The sequence below is a fragment of the Pteropus vampyrus genome, unplaced genomic scaffold (genome assembly GCF_000151845.1).
Source record: "Pteropus vampyrus isolate Shadow unplaced genomic scaffold, Pvam_2.0 Scaffold40, whole genome shotgun sequence".
Lineage (NCBI taxonomy): Eukaryota > Metazoa > Chordata > Mammalia > Chiroptera > Pteropodidae > Pteropus > Pteropus vampyrus.
In genome coordinates this window covers 5,100,352-5,116,167 of record NW_011888821.1, presented here as the reverse complement: position 1 = coordinate 5,116,167, position 15,816 = coordinate 5,100,352, and the positions used below count along the sequence as shown (strand labels likewise).

The window sequence follows — 15,816 nt, the reverse complement described above, 5'->3', positions numbered from 1 at the left end:
AGGATAATGACTGACAAGAAGGTGATGAACAATACTGTTGAACAATAATGAGACAAGGACACAAATAGGCAATTTGCCAAACGAAAATACAAATAGCAAATTAAAGCACAGATATACACTTGACCTCACGAGTAATAAGGAAAATGCAAATTCAAACATCAATGAAATGTAATTTTTCCCTCTATTGGATTGGTAGATTTGAAAGATTGATAATACCCAGTGTTGGCAAGGACGTGGGGACAAAGTATTCTTTTACCTTGTTGGTGTGATTGAAAATTGACTCGGCACTTTTGGAAAGCAATTTAGCTGGGCCTATTAAAATAAAAAATGTGGATTCTTTTCACCTCAGCAAATCCACTTCTAGCTATTTATCCTAGAAAAATAGCTATAATATGTACAAGGAGGTCTATATAAGGAAATCCTGGCAGCTTTGTTTGCAATGGTCAGGAAATAAAGCAATCTAAGTATCCGTCATCATAATAGTTACATAAGTAATGTTTTCCTCATACTAGTAAATAATCTGCAGAAGCCTAAAGAGAGCAAGAAGGAAGGCATGTATTACATGATCCCGTTTATGCTCAACAAAACAAAATAAAACCATAACATTCAATGGATCCATGTAGAGCAGCAGTTCTCGACCTGAAGCAACTGTGCCCCCAGGGGACATCTGGCAATGACTGGAGACATCCTGAGTCATTACGACTAAGGAGAGGGTATGGGTGCTACTGCGTAGGGGCCAGGGATGCTGCTCAATACCCTAAAATACATGGTGGGATGGGCCCCCACCGCAAAGAATTATCCAGCCCAAAATATCAGTGGTGCTGCAGATGAGAAACCTTGGAGCAGAGACGCATGAATATCAGCAAACTGGCTCCCAAGCCAAGCCAGGCTGCAGGCGGCCTTAAGGCTTCAGTGGACGTGGGCTGTTTTGGCCAGTCTGATACCCATGCCAGCTCCGCTGGTAAGAGCATCCTCATCCTCATTTGCCTTTGAGGAAACACCCTTCTCCCATGAAACTGCTGTTTAGCAGGAGGTACATGACTTGCAAGCATTTGGACACAGCGATGCTCATTTGGACACAGCGATTATCAGACGAGGGGTGTGGCCCACCCCCGCAAGAGTCAAAGAGAATCAATGCCGAGACAGTTGCCAGCAATGGGAGAAACAGAGGCCTTTGCACTGGGGGCGGCTGAGCTGACGGGATGCCTGCCTGGAGATGCCCACTGCACCGCGCCTGGCTGTGAGCAGAGCCAACACAGAGCAAAGCAACTCTCAGAAGATGGGAGGCTGAGTTCCCATGACACCGAGCCCCTGAAATTCAAGCTATTTGTGGCCTTGATTGCTTCTCTGTTAGGCAACCGATGTGGTCAGCTAGTCTCCCACATTGTCCCAATTTGAGGGGCCCTAGACTGGAAGTGAATGGGGATCATGACACAGGATCAGGCTGGGTCCTACATAAGAGATGGCTGTATCCGGAGGGCCCTGCGCATCCAGGCTCCCAGGACTGCTCGGATGCAACCATGACCACGGGCTCTTGGGCCAAGATGCAGCTCCCATGCAGACTTGCCCACAGGGAGCAAGCCCAGGACCAGCGAACTAAGCGTCAGAACTAAGAGCATGCGCCATCTGCCTACCACACACCAGCGTTTCTCCGCTGCAGCACGGCTGGCATCCTTGGTCCAGCCGCCGTTGTGGGGCTGTCCTGTGCACTGTATGGTGTCGAGCAGCATCCTTACCCCCACCCACCCCACCCCTGGTCTTCGGTCTCGCAAAAGACATCAGACAATTTTAGGCAGGTTTACCATGACAGCTCCTGATGATGGCAGGGAAGTTTCTTGGAGAAGGGACACAGGAGCTGACTCTGAGTAGGAGACCCCAAAGTCTCAGGACTGGAACTGTTATTAGGCATGTGCAGAAAACCCCAGAAACACGAAAGAAACCCCCCAGCTGCCAGTGCAGATGACCAAACTACGCCCAGAAACCTCAAGACCACAACCAGGTAAAACAGGCCCCTCTTCCCCTTCCTAATTGCTCCACTTGGAAAACAACTTTTTGTCAAAAAAAAAAAAAAGCTCTCGTCATCAATACAAACATCCTCTATCTGACTCATGTTGTGACTGGCAATCTGTTCTCTTTACTGATCAGATTATTTAGGGTTTGCTGGCATCTGGTTTTACAGCAATTGACGAAAAGCAATATTTAAAGTTCCTCCCGTTTTAAGAATAGTAATATCTCCAATCAATTGACACTAATTTTAACTCTGTTATAGAACGATAATTGGTCATTCAAACGTTGCAGGTGAATGTTATTAGAAATAACCAGGTAATCATGCCAGGGAATGTCTTCCCAGCATGCAGGGGTCCCCCAATTTCAAACCGCTCCCATGGACAGGCAGCTTGGGGCTGCCGCATTTGCAATGGATTCAGGTTTCCAGGGGAAAAAAAAATCCCCCACACTTCATCTAATCCCTTCCCTTTCCCCCATTCCCAAAAGCTCAGAGAAGAAAGTCTGCAGCCAAAAGGAAGAGAAAGAGGAATACCAAGAAGCCGCCTCACGACGAAAGGTAGAAAATGCTTTCACATCTGTGGCTGCGAAGCTTTCCTTCCCAGGGCACGAGAAACACGGGCAGGTACAGCGAGTTATGAATTTCCTCTGAGTCAAGGACAAAAAATGGGCAAGGAGAGAGAAGGAAAGTAAAGCGAAGGTGGCTGGGAGGCCAAGAAGTCGGGGAGAGAAAGGAGATGCAAGAGAGAGAGAGGGAGAGAAGGGAGGAAGAGGAGGAGGAGGGAACGACAGGGAGGAAGAAAATGGGAGGCAGAGATAAAAAGAGAAGAGAAAAGAAGAAAGCAGAATGAGAGCGAGAAAGAGACTAGGAAAGGGGGAAGGGAGAGAATAGAGGGGAGGAGGGTGAGGAAGGGAGAGGGATCCTGGAGCAAGAAGAGAGGAAGAAAATGAGACGACCCTGCTCCATGCCGACGCCCTAGCCGGTCCTCCTTGCCCAAGGCCCCAGAGGGAGGCTGTCTCCCCCCGGGTCCTCAGACACATGCTGGGCTCCCAGGAGCTCCAGACAGCACGAAAGAAGCAAGTACGCCTGGAAAGAGGAGGCTTCCGTCGAAGCTCTTTCTGGAACCAGGGCCCTCTAAGCTCTGAATATAAGCAGTACGCTGCGGGCAAAGTCCGGGCTTACCACGTGAAACCCAGAGAGAGCCGGCCAGGGGAAAACACAACAACTTTAAAATGATAACTCATGGCTGGAGCATGGAGTAGAATGCAAGTGCCCACCACTGAATATCGGGGAACTGGATGCTCCAGCACTCGAGGCAGCTCCCGGGCTGGAAGCTCTGGAGGGAGGGCCCGCTCCCGCTCCTCCTGATGACATAACCCAGCATGGCCTGGCACGCAGGACCGGCTCAGTAAGAGTTTGATGAATGAATGAGTGACTGCGCTGTTACCCCAAACTCCCGGGCTTTTCTTGCCTCGGTGCTAAGTGGACGGAAGGAGACAGTTTAAGAGAAGCTAAAAGGGACTCGGCTTTTAAGGAGGAGGGACCATGAGTGGCCCTGCTGGTTCCGGATGTGAGCAGAGAACTGCCCGTTCTGGTTCGCTATCTCCCTGCTGGCTAACGTGAGGGGCTGCTGCAGTTACAAAACCTGAGGATGAGCCCACAAGAGCTCCATGTCCTCTGCGCCCACCTGCCAAGGTGGGGGACAGGCGTGAGAGAAAGGGGGGCAGGGTCTGGACACATGCTGGTAGGAAGTCGCTCTCCACCACCAAGGCTCCCCAGACAAGCTTCCAGGGAGACTTCCTGTCATGTCCTCTAGCCTAAGAGCTCCTCCCTGGGGCAGATGTGAATTTTGCTAATTGCTTTCACCACCCCATACAAAAAATCAAACCACTTTGGGTGCATTAAAGGAAAGACTGGGTGCTCCCGACCCAAGTTAGGGAGCAAGGGGACACGTGGAGTGGCACTTTACGGAACACGCCATCTTTACTCCGTGGAGACTGGGTGAGGAGAAGACTCTGTCTACCTGTCATCCCTGGCCAAGTCTCCTCTCCTGTCCTTACTTCATCCCCTGCAGGAAGGAGATAATGTCCTGGGAGGCTGGGCACCTCATTCTTCCTGCTGAAAATGACAGGCCGGCCCTTGTCACCAGGATGGAGCTGTGATGGATGCAGACACTGGGCCCTGGACCATGCAGCATCCTGAGACGCAAACACTGACCCTCCAGCAAGGAGACTTTCCTGGCTGAATTAATTCATCTTGGATTTTTTAAAAATATATTTTGTCTAGGCAAGGGGAATAGGGAGAGGGGACAACCTGTCCTTCCTGTGTAATTGCAAGACTCCATTCAAACATGTCGTATGGAGCCTGCGGTGGACTTGAAAGTCAAGATTTCCAGAAGTCACTGTTGACTGCATTTCAATCAAGACTCCAAGACGGTCCTACTGCGTTGGTGGGAAGGGCCATTTCAGCCATTACTGGGGCCCTGCCCCCATCCTGGGCCTACAGGATAATGTGGACGCTTGCATGGTGCCTAGATCACGAAGAGGGGCCTCCAACCGTCAGACACTGGCACGCTTGCTGCCAGTCTTCAGGGTCCTGGTTTTCTGCTCCCACGCCACACGAGGCAGGTTGGAACTTCTGCCCAGGCTGGGCCCCTAGCCTCACCTGGAGGTCTTGAATGTTCTGGAACCCTGCCACCTGGAGCTTCAGCTCCTTCTCATGGCCCACACCTGTCCCCTTAGGATGCCAACAAAATGCAAAGAAGTCTTTCTTAAAAAAACAAAACAAAACAAAACAAAAACAAAAAAAAAAACTTCAGGCTTCTGAAAAACAGAAGCCAGGGTGGAAAGTATCTTTGTCAGGACCTGCACTTTCACCAGAAATCCCCCTTCAAGCAAGGAGACAACCCAGGGCCAGCTGGGCCTGACTGGGGGACCTGGGAACGAGAATTACTGAAGGAAAGGCAGATGGACACCCCAGGTATTCCTCCCGGGGTTTCTTTCTCTCTCATGGTGGAGGTGAAGATGGGGATGGGGAGCGCGCGGACGGGGGCCACCAAGGCCGTGCTCACCGCACGACGAGGAGAGGCTGTCTCCCCAACACCCCTCTGACTTTCTTACATCATTACCTACATCCTGCCTCACGTGGAAAAAGAGTTCAGGTAGACTCAGAAAGCCTGACACTGCTAAAAACAGTAAGTGAGAATGGCGACTGTCAGCGAGGCGGCTCTGCAAGCCACAGGCTGACGGAGGACAGACAGCCTGGGCTGTGGCGCCTGGCACGAGGTCCACCAGCGTCAGTGCCAGTTCACACGCGCTGCCTGCCGTGCCCGTAACACAGAGGGAAGGGGGAGGGACGAGGCTGTTTCTGTTGCATTGAAGAGTAAAACTAATTACCTCCTTCTCCAACTCAGAAGTGCCATTGTCCCTCCCTCCCCCCCACCCCGGTTTCTACGTCAGAGGAGGGGCTGGGAAGGCCAGGACAGAGGCCTTGGAGCAGGGGTCCAGGCAGGCTGCCTCGGGGCCCAGGGACATCTCAGCTCCAGCTCGGGCAGGGGAGTGATGGCTTTGAACTCAGGGGTCCTAAGAGACCACCAGACTGGAGGGGACCAAGGCCGGGAGATGGGGCGGGGCAGGTAGCAATGTGCCTATGATTAGGAGACACCACCACTTTGTCAGCAAGGGTGGCGTGGCTGTACCCTTTGCTGGGTTTGTCCACTCCCAAACTTGCCATTATCAAACATCCACTCTCTCCCCTAGAACTTAGCTCCTTCCTTCACAGATGCACCTCGCCCAGCCCCACCCCTCCCTTCCCAACTGAAAGCAGATACTCAGTAAGTGACAACGGTGACACAAAACAGAGAAAAGCTGCCAATCTCCATGATGAGCAAACTGCCTAGTACCACACTCTAACCCTCCGGAACAGCCAGCTGACACATGCCCTGAGCAGCTGCTCTCTAGGGAGAACTTGGGTCACTGGGGGCACAGCGAGTTAGGAAAGGGACGGAGGGTGAGGCAGCCCCAAGACACAGCAGGAGGCCAAGGGCCCTGAGGCAGCAGAAGGCGCTCTGCTCTGCTGCAGTACGATCATGTAAGGCGCGTCTGGTTTCCTCGTGTGAAAAACAAGTACGAAAAGGGAGTTAAACCTGGATATCCCAACCCGAGACAGCGTGTCCACCTCTGCCTACAGACCGCTTTACACAGCCTGCGTCTTTTTTCAGTTTTCCAAATATAAAGTTATAGTACTAAATATATCTTTCAAAACTCAAAACTCTCGCAGAGGTCAGCTCTCCATTTTCTTCAAACTCTAACACCCCCTGACTTCATAAATTCAGGCCGAAAGCCTCTGCCTCAATGAATCTCTCCAATTCTCAGGGACTCATCGGTGCCACGCTCTGGTCTTCGCAGCTCTCTCTACCCTGTGAGAAAATTACCTTGTCACCAACATCAACTGCCCATGGCAGTTCTGACAATGAGTGATGGGTCGGTGAAGTTGTGGGCAGAATCCCCTGGAGGGAACGAGTGACAGAAACGATTCATTTCATGGGAACATACACGCGTGACGTACGCCCGTGTGCGGGGCAGTGAGCTGCACGGCGGGGAGAAAAAGGAACGAGCCGGAGCCTGTGTGTGACCCAAGAGGAGCCATTTAACCCACGGAGCACGGCTTCCTCATCTATAAAACAGGGGTGATGATAATAGTGCCTTCCTCATCGGGTGGCTGAAAGGATTAAATGACAATGTACACTGAAGCACCTGTGACACAGGCCACTGGTCACCAACCCAATGGGAGGGCCCCACCCCCCACCCCCACCCATCCCACCTGCCAGCAGAGCCCACCTCTGTTCTGAGACTGAAAAGGATAGACACCCCTTCTCCAGCTTTGCTTTCGGCTAGAGCAAGGCAGCGTGACCCCCCGTTGGGGCAGTGGGGTGTAAGGGGAGGCCACAGGAGGGCTTCAGGCAAACATTCTCCTTTCTGATACAAGAGTATGTGCAAGCAAGCACGTCGCTTCTTTCCAAGTTGGACGCGGTCTCACAATGAAACAGTGCTAGGAGCTCCAGAAGCCAGTTCGCAGGCCCAGGGGGTGAGGGGACGGGGTTGGGGGGGACGGTGGGGGGCAGGGGGGAGAAACCAGGAGAATCGTAACAGTCAGGCGCTATAAAGGCAGCAACTGCAACTGAGGACATATGTGTTTAGGTGATCCAGACCTGCGCGCCGCCACGCTCATGGCTCCAGACAAAGGCCGCGTCAGACAGGGATGCCGCCTCGGGAAACCCCCCAGGGGGAGGAGGCAGAGAGGGCGACGATGCACGGGATCATGTGCAGAAACCTTGGAGACGCTGATGAACAACGCCGCTGGTCCAACTCACTATTCAGTAAGTAATGACTGTACTTAAATTCAGAGCAGGACTAAACCCAGCTGGCAAAACTATAGCGTACCGGGGCCTGGGCGTTAATTCTTTCAGACCTCTAGGGCGTCCCGCTTGCAACGTTAATCGTGATACTAGATTTTCTTCTCTGGGCACTGGACTCCCCGGCCAGAAGGCTCAGCCCTCTGCAAAGCCTGCACACAGTCTTGTACAGGCACCGCCCTTGAGGACAAAGGTATCTGGCTCCCTGCAGACCTAAGGCAGCTGATGTGCAGCCCTCGATCAAGTAAATGCGAAATAAAGGCATGTTTGAACACACAAACGTGCCAGAGACATTCAATTAAACAGAGGAAATTCTTTTTATGTTTACTTCTGAGCTATCAGGTCACTGGAGGTAGTATTCGCACAGGAGCTGTGTGCTAGGCACTGTGCTAAAGATTTATTTGCATCGTATGTTGTCACTCTGCAAGGTGAGTGGCATTCTGTCCCTCCCACCAGAACCTTTCTTCAGCCCTATCGCGAGAGAATGTTATGTTGACCCCAAGCATCTGTCTGACACACCAGACCACAAGGTTGCAAGGGTGAGCTCAGTGTCAGGTCTCGCTCACCATGGGCTCTGCAGAGTTTAGCACATGCCTGGCGTACAGCAGGCCCTCAAAAAACAGGTCTGGGATGAATAAAGGAGTTACAATGTGATAGGAAAAAAAGTTCCACCTGTTTAGAAAGACAAAAACAGTAACAAAAAATAATAGTGACACGTACATCCAAGGGGAGGGAAACAGGCTTTGTTTTTTGTTTTCCCCTATATCGGGCTTTCCCAGAAACCTTGGGCATTCCCAGAATGGGTGGAGGTTAATGGGCTGTAATCCTCAGAGGTGCTGAGGTGCTTGACTTTGTGGGATGGAAAGTTCTGGAGGAAAGAGAGAGCAAGAAAGAAGAAAAAAGCTTCCATGGTTTGCTTACCATGCAGCACATAAGTCAACGCTGGTCGGAACGAAACTCAGAAATCAAAGAATCCACACTGCCCTTCCCGCCTGCCTCGCACACAACAGGTATGGTGGGAAGGACCAGACGTGAACGAGAGAGAATCGCTTCACCCTTAGAACTGGTCCTCGTTTCCCGCAAATCTGGCAAATCCATGCTGGGGCAGGGGCTTCTTATGGTGCATGTTCATTGTAGCTGTGGCCCCCATTTCTGTGCTTGGCTCAGCCATTTCATCCTTCCCTAGTTAATGTACCCCTCCCTCTGCAGAGCTATACACGAAGCGGGTTTAAAGACAGAGCGTAGGCAAAAGAACTTGAGGGCCCGAGGGGTAAGTAATCTTAGAAAAGAAGGTGAAGAGCTGAGAAACCCAAGACCAGCAAAGTGCAAAAGCTTCACCATCCTCCAAACCACCTGCAGCCCTATGCAGCCTACGTAGACCCTGTGATCTATTATTAACAGGGAAAAGAATGGATTTCCCCTGCATCGCATACATAAATATCCTCCGGTAGAATGGACCCTGGAAATAATTGCCCAGGCTACACGATTTCCTACTAGGGAGACCTCAAACACTCAGGGTGTCTCCCTGGGGTACCATCTTTCCTCTAAGCCAAGACGACACCCTGTGGTCTCTCTGAAAGGGGGCTTACGCGAGGAGGACAAGGCTTAGCTGAAACAAAGCAACCTCCTTTATAAAAGAGACCTAATTACGTGTACTGTGCAAATGGAACACTGTACAGCAGCCAGGGTTTCTGGTGGCTAAACTCAAAGGCCGGAATTAATCCCACACAGAGGCCTGATTCTAGCTCTGCTTACACTGACGGACTTCTCAAAGGGAAAGACCCGAGGATCCAGTGGCTGTAATATTTGCTCAAGACAAAAAACAAGTGGGTTGTTTTACAGTCTAACATGCCTTCATTAACCCTACAGTGGGATTAAGACAGTGGACCTCAAACTTGTTTGGAAATCAGGGCATTGGGGGGACATTACCACATATTTGCAAAGGCAGAAATTAGGAACCAATTGATCAACAACGGATGTAACTATATCAGATGGAAGTGACCGAAAATCAAACCTGGAAACACAACTGTGTTAACGAGGAAAAAGGAAGAGAGAGAGAGAGAGAGAAACCGAGCAAGACAAGTTAGTAGACTGAGTTTTGTCTTCTTTTTTTCCATTCAATTTGTTGCAGCTTAATCATTTTATCTCTGGCTAGCGTCTGCTAGCAGCCAAGCAATCACAGGGGCCAGAAGCATCAGATATATTCATGGATGAAAAACTTAAACTGGAAAGCTCTGGTTCTGAAAACTGGTCAAATGCTGCCATTTCTTACTTCTAGTGCCAGAACGTTCCTCGGCCCCCAGCTCCAGACACGGGAGCAGCGACCGGAACGCGCGGTGTTCACAGGCCCAAACCTTCATTAAGAATTTGTGTGCAGTCTCGTGAAGGGACCAGCCCTCCTTGCCAGAACCCTCTGTGCCAACTACCATTCCAGACCTCGTCCCCAGCACAGCTTAGTTCCTTTGGCAGTTAAGAGCACATTTCTGAGTGTCCGGTCAGGCTCTCAGACACTGTCCCCTGACAGGAGGTTCTAAGGCAGCATCCCCGAGACCCCTCTGTGGCCAGAGCAGGCACTGTGAATGGCAGCAACTTTAACGATCTCCCAAAACCAAATCGCGCCAGCCTGGCTCTAGGACCAGCAGGGTTTTGGCAGAAAAGTGTGTGTGCGCTGCAGGGAGCTGGGCAGTCCCACAGAACACGCCTAGCTTGGCTGCAGGGCACCCCGTGCCGGCCACCTCAGGAATGCAGGGGGCCATCCACACAGGCGGCGTCTTGGCCAGGATGGGCCCTCCCTTCAAAAAGAAGCAAACGTCCCGTCTGCTTCTTTAGATTTTTAAGGAGCTGGATTCCACCTTCATTCACGGAATCTGCAAACTGGTACCTTGTCGGAAAATGCTATTTGGACTGAAACAACATGTTGCAGAATGAGACGCTTCCCTGCGCCTTTGTTTCCTCATCTATGAAATGGGGAGAATAAGAGGTTCTCACCTCACAGGGCTGTTGTGAGGACTGAATGAGCTATTTTATGAAATGCACGCAGACACTGAGGGGCGGCTGCTGCTTCTCGCCAGTGCTACTCTGACTACTGTTTGATCACAAGCTCTCCAGTCCTCCAGAGCAGGGTTTCCCAACGGTTATTCATTCACGAGCACCGTTCTAAACTTCTTGCTGTTTTCACCATCGCTTATTTAGTGTTTCTCCTTAAGCTGAATCACTTTCTACTCAAATTTATTTTAAAAGCGAACTGTACATCACCATGGTAAATGGAAAAACTGAATTCTGCACCATAACTCGAAAGCAAATGTAAAAATAAATAAATGAAAACAAAACAATGTAATTAATTAAGCTCAGTCTGTTGTCTGCCAAAGGCGCTGATCCGGAGCCTGTCGTTGCTAAAAAGAAAGATTCGAAGGTGCTAAAGGCACAGGGACGCACACTGAGACGTCCCCCTCCAGGGGGTCCCGAGGAATGAAAGAGCTGAGAAGCGAGGGGCGTCCTCCCTGCTGACTGTCCAGCCTCCGTCTTTGTAACATCTTACAAGCACACAAAAAACCATCTTGCTTTCCACCACTCTGGGAGACGCTGTCTAGAGCATCGCTACGCAACAGAACCTTCTGCAGTGGCAGAAATGGTCTGTATCTGCACTCTCCAACATGGCAGCCACCAGCCACGTGTGCCCAGGAAGCACTTAAGATGTGACTAGTGTGCCTGAGGGATTGAATTTTTTATTTTATTCCATTTTAATTAACTGAAATTTAAACTGCCACATGTGGCTACGGGCTGTCATATTGGACAGCACAGATTTACTGAGAAAACTACACGTGCTGATCTTTTCATCTTGGCTCGTCGAATGAAATCCTGTTCATTTTGAGGTTACGCCCTTGCTTCCTTCGAGAGAGATCTTACAAAACCTGATGTGCCCAGGGATGTTACAGGGGACCTCGCACCTCACTATTGCTTAACCTCCAGCCCTGTGGAATTTCTTTTAGAGCTCCCTTTGAGAAACTGACATAGTTTCTTCTCCTTAGTTATGGCATTATCCAAAACAGCCATGTTTCCCTTTTCACACTGGCTTCAAGGAAGCTCACAGGAAATTATAAATCAGTGAGAGCAAGCATGTAGCATCTCATGAGAGATAAAGATGATTTTCCACGGGTTCCTGAATGAGAATTCTCTTCGTTCACATTTTCTCCGACTCCAGTATTTTATTTCTTACTTCTATTTCGTCATTCTTTTCTATGAGTTTCTCTAGAAATTATCTTTTGTGAAATTATATAGAATGCATTTTTTAACTAGGAAAAATAATGACCGATGCTAGCAGTATTTTAAGTATTCTATCCAATATCATTTATGAGGAGAGGAGGGAACGGGAGGGGAGGGAAAAAGAAAGGAAAAAAGAAAAAAAAAGAAAAAAGAAAAAGAAAAAACACTGTAACAAAGGCTTTCTAAAATGCTTCCAAACACAGGCTCAGATTTTGCTCTTGAGGTACCAACCAGAAGCATCTTTAGCTTAAAGGAGAAAAACAATTGCATTCAAGAGGTGCTGTTTCACACACGCCAATGTCGAGAAAGATTTCAGAGAGCCCAAGCTGAGTGCTGCAGATGCTGCGCTGGGCGATGTGGGAGCCGCCTGCGGCCCCACGAAATCTGAGCCACGTCCTCCGTGCACGGTCTGGACCAAACCCGGGAAAACGGAGCACGAGGAGAGAGTGGCTTGAACGCCTCTGTGCCCACCGTGGAAACAGTCTCCCAGGCAACGGCATATTTGTTGTGTCCATCTCATTTCATAACTGACTTTCAGAAGCTAAAACCTGCCAAGTTGCTTCCTGGCGTGGGGGGTGGGGGGAGGTCAAAAATAAAAGGTCAAGGGAACCTCTCAAGTGATATCACATTTTAATTTCACTCTAGAATAAAGCTGTCTGCTTCACTTTTTCGTCCTCCAGGCTCCACCTCCCGGCTTTCTGATGACCACAAAGCAGAACTGGAAGGACACTTAAATAAGAGGGTGTTTTTTGGTTTGGAGGTGTTTTTTTTGAGTGGGGGTGGGATAAAAAGAGAAAGAAAGATAGGAGGATATTTGGAACGCTGTCATATCTGATTCCCTCTGTAAGCCGGAGCTGAGGGCATCATGCACAGGCAGCTTCTCTCATACTTTATCAAAGCGCTATTGCTGCTCAGCTGAACGAGTAAACGGAACCGCCTCTCTGCCGCGCGCTTCCTGGCCACACTCACCCGTTCCTGAGATTTTAGGAAAGATGCACACGGCACGCTTGTCCCCATTCCCGTGGGACACAGGCCCACCACCAGGCCTGCCACCGAAGACCAAACATGGCGATCGCTTTGGAAGACGAGGAAAGAAAGTGAAATATCTACGGGGTGCCATAGAATTCTAATGCACGCGACAGCTTTGCAAGGTGAGCATTATCGTCATTTCCATTTTACAGATGAGGAATCTAAGACTACCTAAGGCCACAAAGTTGTAACCAGGGCTTCTATTTTCAAGTTCAGCGTCATTTTTTTTTTTTCACCACCCCAGTGTCTGGGTAAAACATCTTAATAGCTCAGAAGACTTCTTCAACGGGCCAATTCCCTGCTAAGAAAAATGGCAACAAAACTCAAGGCTTTTCACAGAGCTCATGGGGAATAAGAATAAAACCTTATGAAAGTTTCTGTGATACAAGAAGACAGTAGAATTGGAAGCAGCCAAGAGTCAGAGCTGTAATCAAAACAGTCCCAGGATAGGGAACACCGACGCTGGAAATTAGGATCCAAGGTAAGAAAAGGAGAAAAAGAAGACAAGAGGGTAGTAGGCAGGGCTGGAAGAGGCATCAGAAAATCAGAGAGAAGATGGAAAACTGGGGTCCCAGGTGATGGAGCAGAATCACCTCCAAAGCAAAGGTCCCATGGTCCCAGACACTGGATCCCCAACCAGGGGGTGGCCAGAGGAAGGTAGAAAAACTGTCCGCAGTTTTTCTTGTCAACTACTCGTTGCCCCCTTTGGAAAAGAGTAGCCTTGTTTTCATTTGGGGAGCCACCTCTCCCCTCTCTTGGACACGTGGTCAGATAAGGTCAACTCCAATCCTAGTGCGCAGGGTGGGGGGAGGAGGGTGTTATGTGACCCGAACCTGGCCAATCAGGTCCGTCACCCAACCCTGAGGTTTAGCAACGGGCTCATGATCCAAGACAGACCCAGGAGAGACGTCCAGGACTTGGCTGAAACCACCCTGACAGGCCCAGGGTCAGGCACTGCTGGGAGCCATCTCATCAACCCACAGAGAGCGCCAGCCTGAAAGGGATGCCTCTGCGGAGGAAACAGGGAATGGCAGAAGGTTCCTGAACACAGGTCCAATCGCGCCTGAGGCCAGACCTATGCCTAGACTTTTCAGTTGCAAACACCGGTCAACCAACATCACTTCTGCTCAAGGAGTCTGAGCTGAGGGGTCACGGCCACAGCGAGAGGCCTGGCACGCACATGGAAGCTTCGCCCTACTCCCTCCTGTCTGCCTGAGGAAAGACGGCTTCCTGGGGGTGGGGGGGCGGGGGCAGGGCTGAGCCGAGGATGAGCCGCGAATGCTGGCCTCCTGCGTACAGCACCAGCTCTTCATCACCAAGAGGCAAAAGCACCAGAGCACAATGGACGTGTGCCGGTTCCACCCCAGCAGTGATGTCTAACTGAGAACCAGGCACTTACCTGATACACGTGGAATGCATTTGTGGCTTTGCCCCGGAGAAACACGGATGGGATCCAGACGTTGATCAGCGCCCGGTTCGATCTGACCAAAGGAAAGATCAAAAGTAGTCAATTCAATTTAGGGAAAAAAAGAAGGAAAGTATCTTCTCTTCTAAGAGGCATCATGCACAAACAATCTATGACAATATCTATTATACTTAATAGTAAGCTAAAGGACCAGTTTAAGTCTCATTACTTTGTCCCCAAGATTATTTTAAAAGGACTTAGGTTAAAATACACGCAACATATATACATATATATATATATTTTTTTTTTTTAAATTTATATATGCAGTTTGTATTCTGGAATGAGATAGAGCTGCAACTTCAGTTGTGAGTGACCATGGCTCATAATTTATCTGAACCTCAGTTTCCTCATCTGAAGAAGGGGCTGACAACCAGAAGCCCCTGATGAGACTGGAGGGTCCTGCGCGGTAACGCCCACTGGGTCTCTGGAGCACCCAGAGGAGTCGTACTGCCTCCTCGTTGTACCCACTTTAGACCCTGGCCCCCATTTTAAGATCAGACTCCATCAAAGAGCTCAGGAGACTAACAGCCATGGCTACACGAGCAACAGCCATTGGGTCGGGGGGTGTAGGGGTGGTGACAGGGGATACCAGGAAGCCAGGTGCAAATACCCGTCTTTTGACTTCTCTACAAACAATGTGTATGGCTCTAACAAAACAAGATTTAAATTCAAATACAAAATCACTAACCAAGTACCTAACAATTTATGGCTCTACGCTTTTATCTATATTATCTCAGTTAATCTTCATAGGCTATTTAAGGAATTTTCAAGGGTTATTTTGGTTACATGACAGTTTTGCCTCCTGCGATGACTTTAAACTTCACTTGTGAGTCCCTGGGTATGCACATCCACCACCTCCACTGTAATTCCGACAGGCTGGGTCCGGACCACGAGGAGCTGATAAGTTAGCTGTTCTGAAGCTTCAAGATCAGTCACAACAGCATTCGAAACAGCACCGTGCAGTTGTGGAAGGGCTGGGAGGTTCCAGGCCTTGCCTCTGCCTGGAGCTGTTCCAGGGCTAAATGCTTTTTCCTAAGCTCCCCTTCTCTCTAAAGAGCAGCTCACGAAAATCCGCCAGCCTCCTGTGCTTGAAACTCAGCATGAGCCATTGATGATGGAAGATTCCATGACTCAGGAGTCTCACAACCTTTACAGAAAAGAGCATTTTGTTTTCACAAAGACATGGTCCTGTCTCGAAGCAGCATTTCTCCTCAGCTCCAAGCCGAAGTGCTCACCTCCTTAACGGGGCAAAACAAGCCCAACGACCACCTCTCCAGGGCTCCAAGTACAAACTGCAATTCCGGGCCACCAAATTGGTTTGTCTATCTAATGATATTCTTCTTAAAAATGTCTCCAGAGTGTTCTAAGGCCCAGAGTGTTCCCCTTTTGTTTCCGTCAGTGGGGGGAGGGGGAGCAGAAGTATATAGAACACTCCGGTTTACATTAACCTTCCTGGATTAACCGGGGCTGGGCAATCTCCCATAGCTACAGTGAGGTCACCCCAGATGGGTTAGGAGTTCCTCCTTTTCAGAGCATCTACCACACGGTATTACAATTGGTTGTTTACATGGCCATCGCCCTCCTAGATACCAGTTCACCTGCTCATTCTTTTGTTTGTTCACTCATGAGAACCTACTATGT

At 49.8% G+C, this 15,816-nt stretch overlaps 1 protein-coding gene across 1 annotated transcript in view; it reads right to left on the bottom strand.

Moving 5' to 3' along the window:
- Nucleotides 1-15,816, bottom strand: part of LOC105290966 (sorting nexin-29-like) — a 161,844-nt gene that overhangs the window by 143,625 nt on the left and 2,403 nt on the right. Inside the window, exon 2 of the mRNA XM_011358425.2 lies at nucleotides 14,110-14,191. Within this exon, the coding sequence (XP_011356727.2) occupies nucleotides 14,110-14,191 (82 nt within the window). The remainder of the gene's footprint in view (nucleotides 1-14,109; nucleotides 14,192-15,816) is intronic.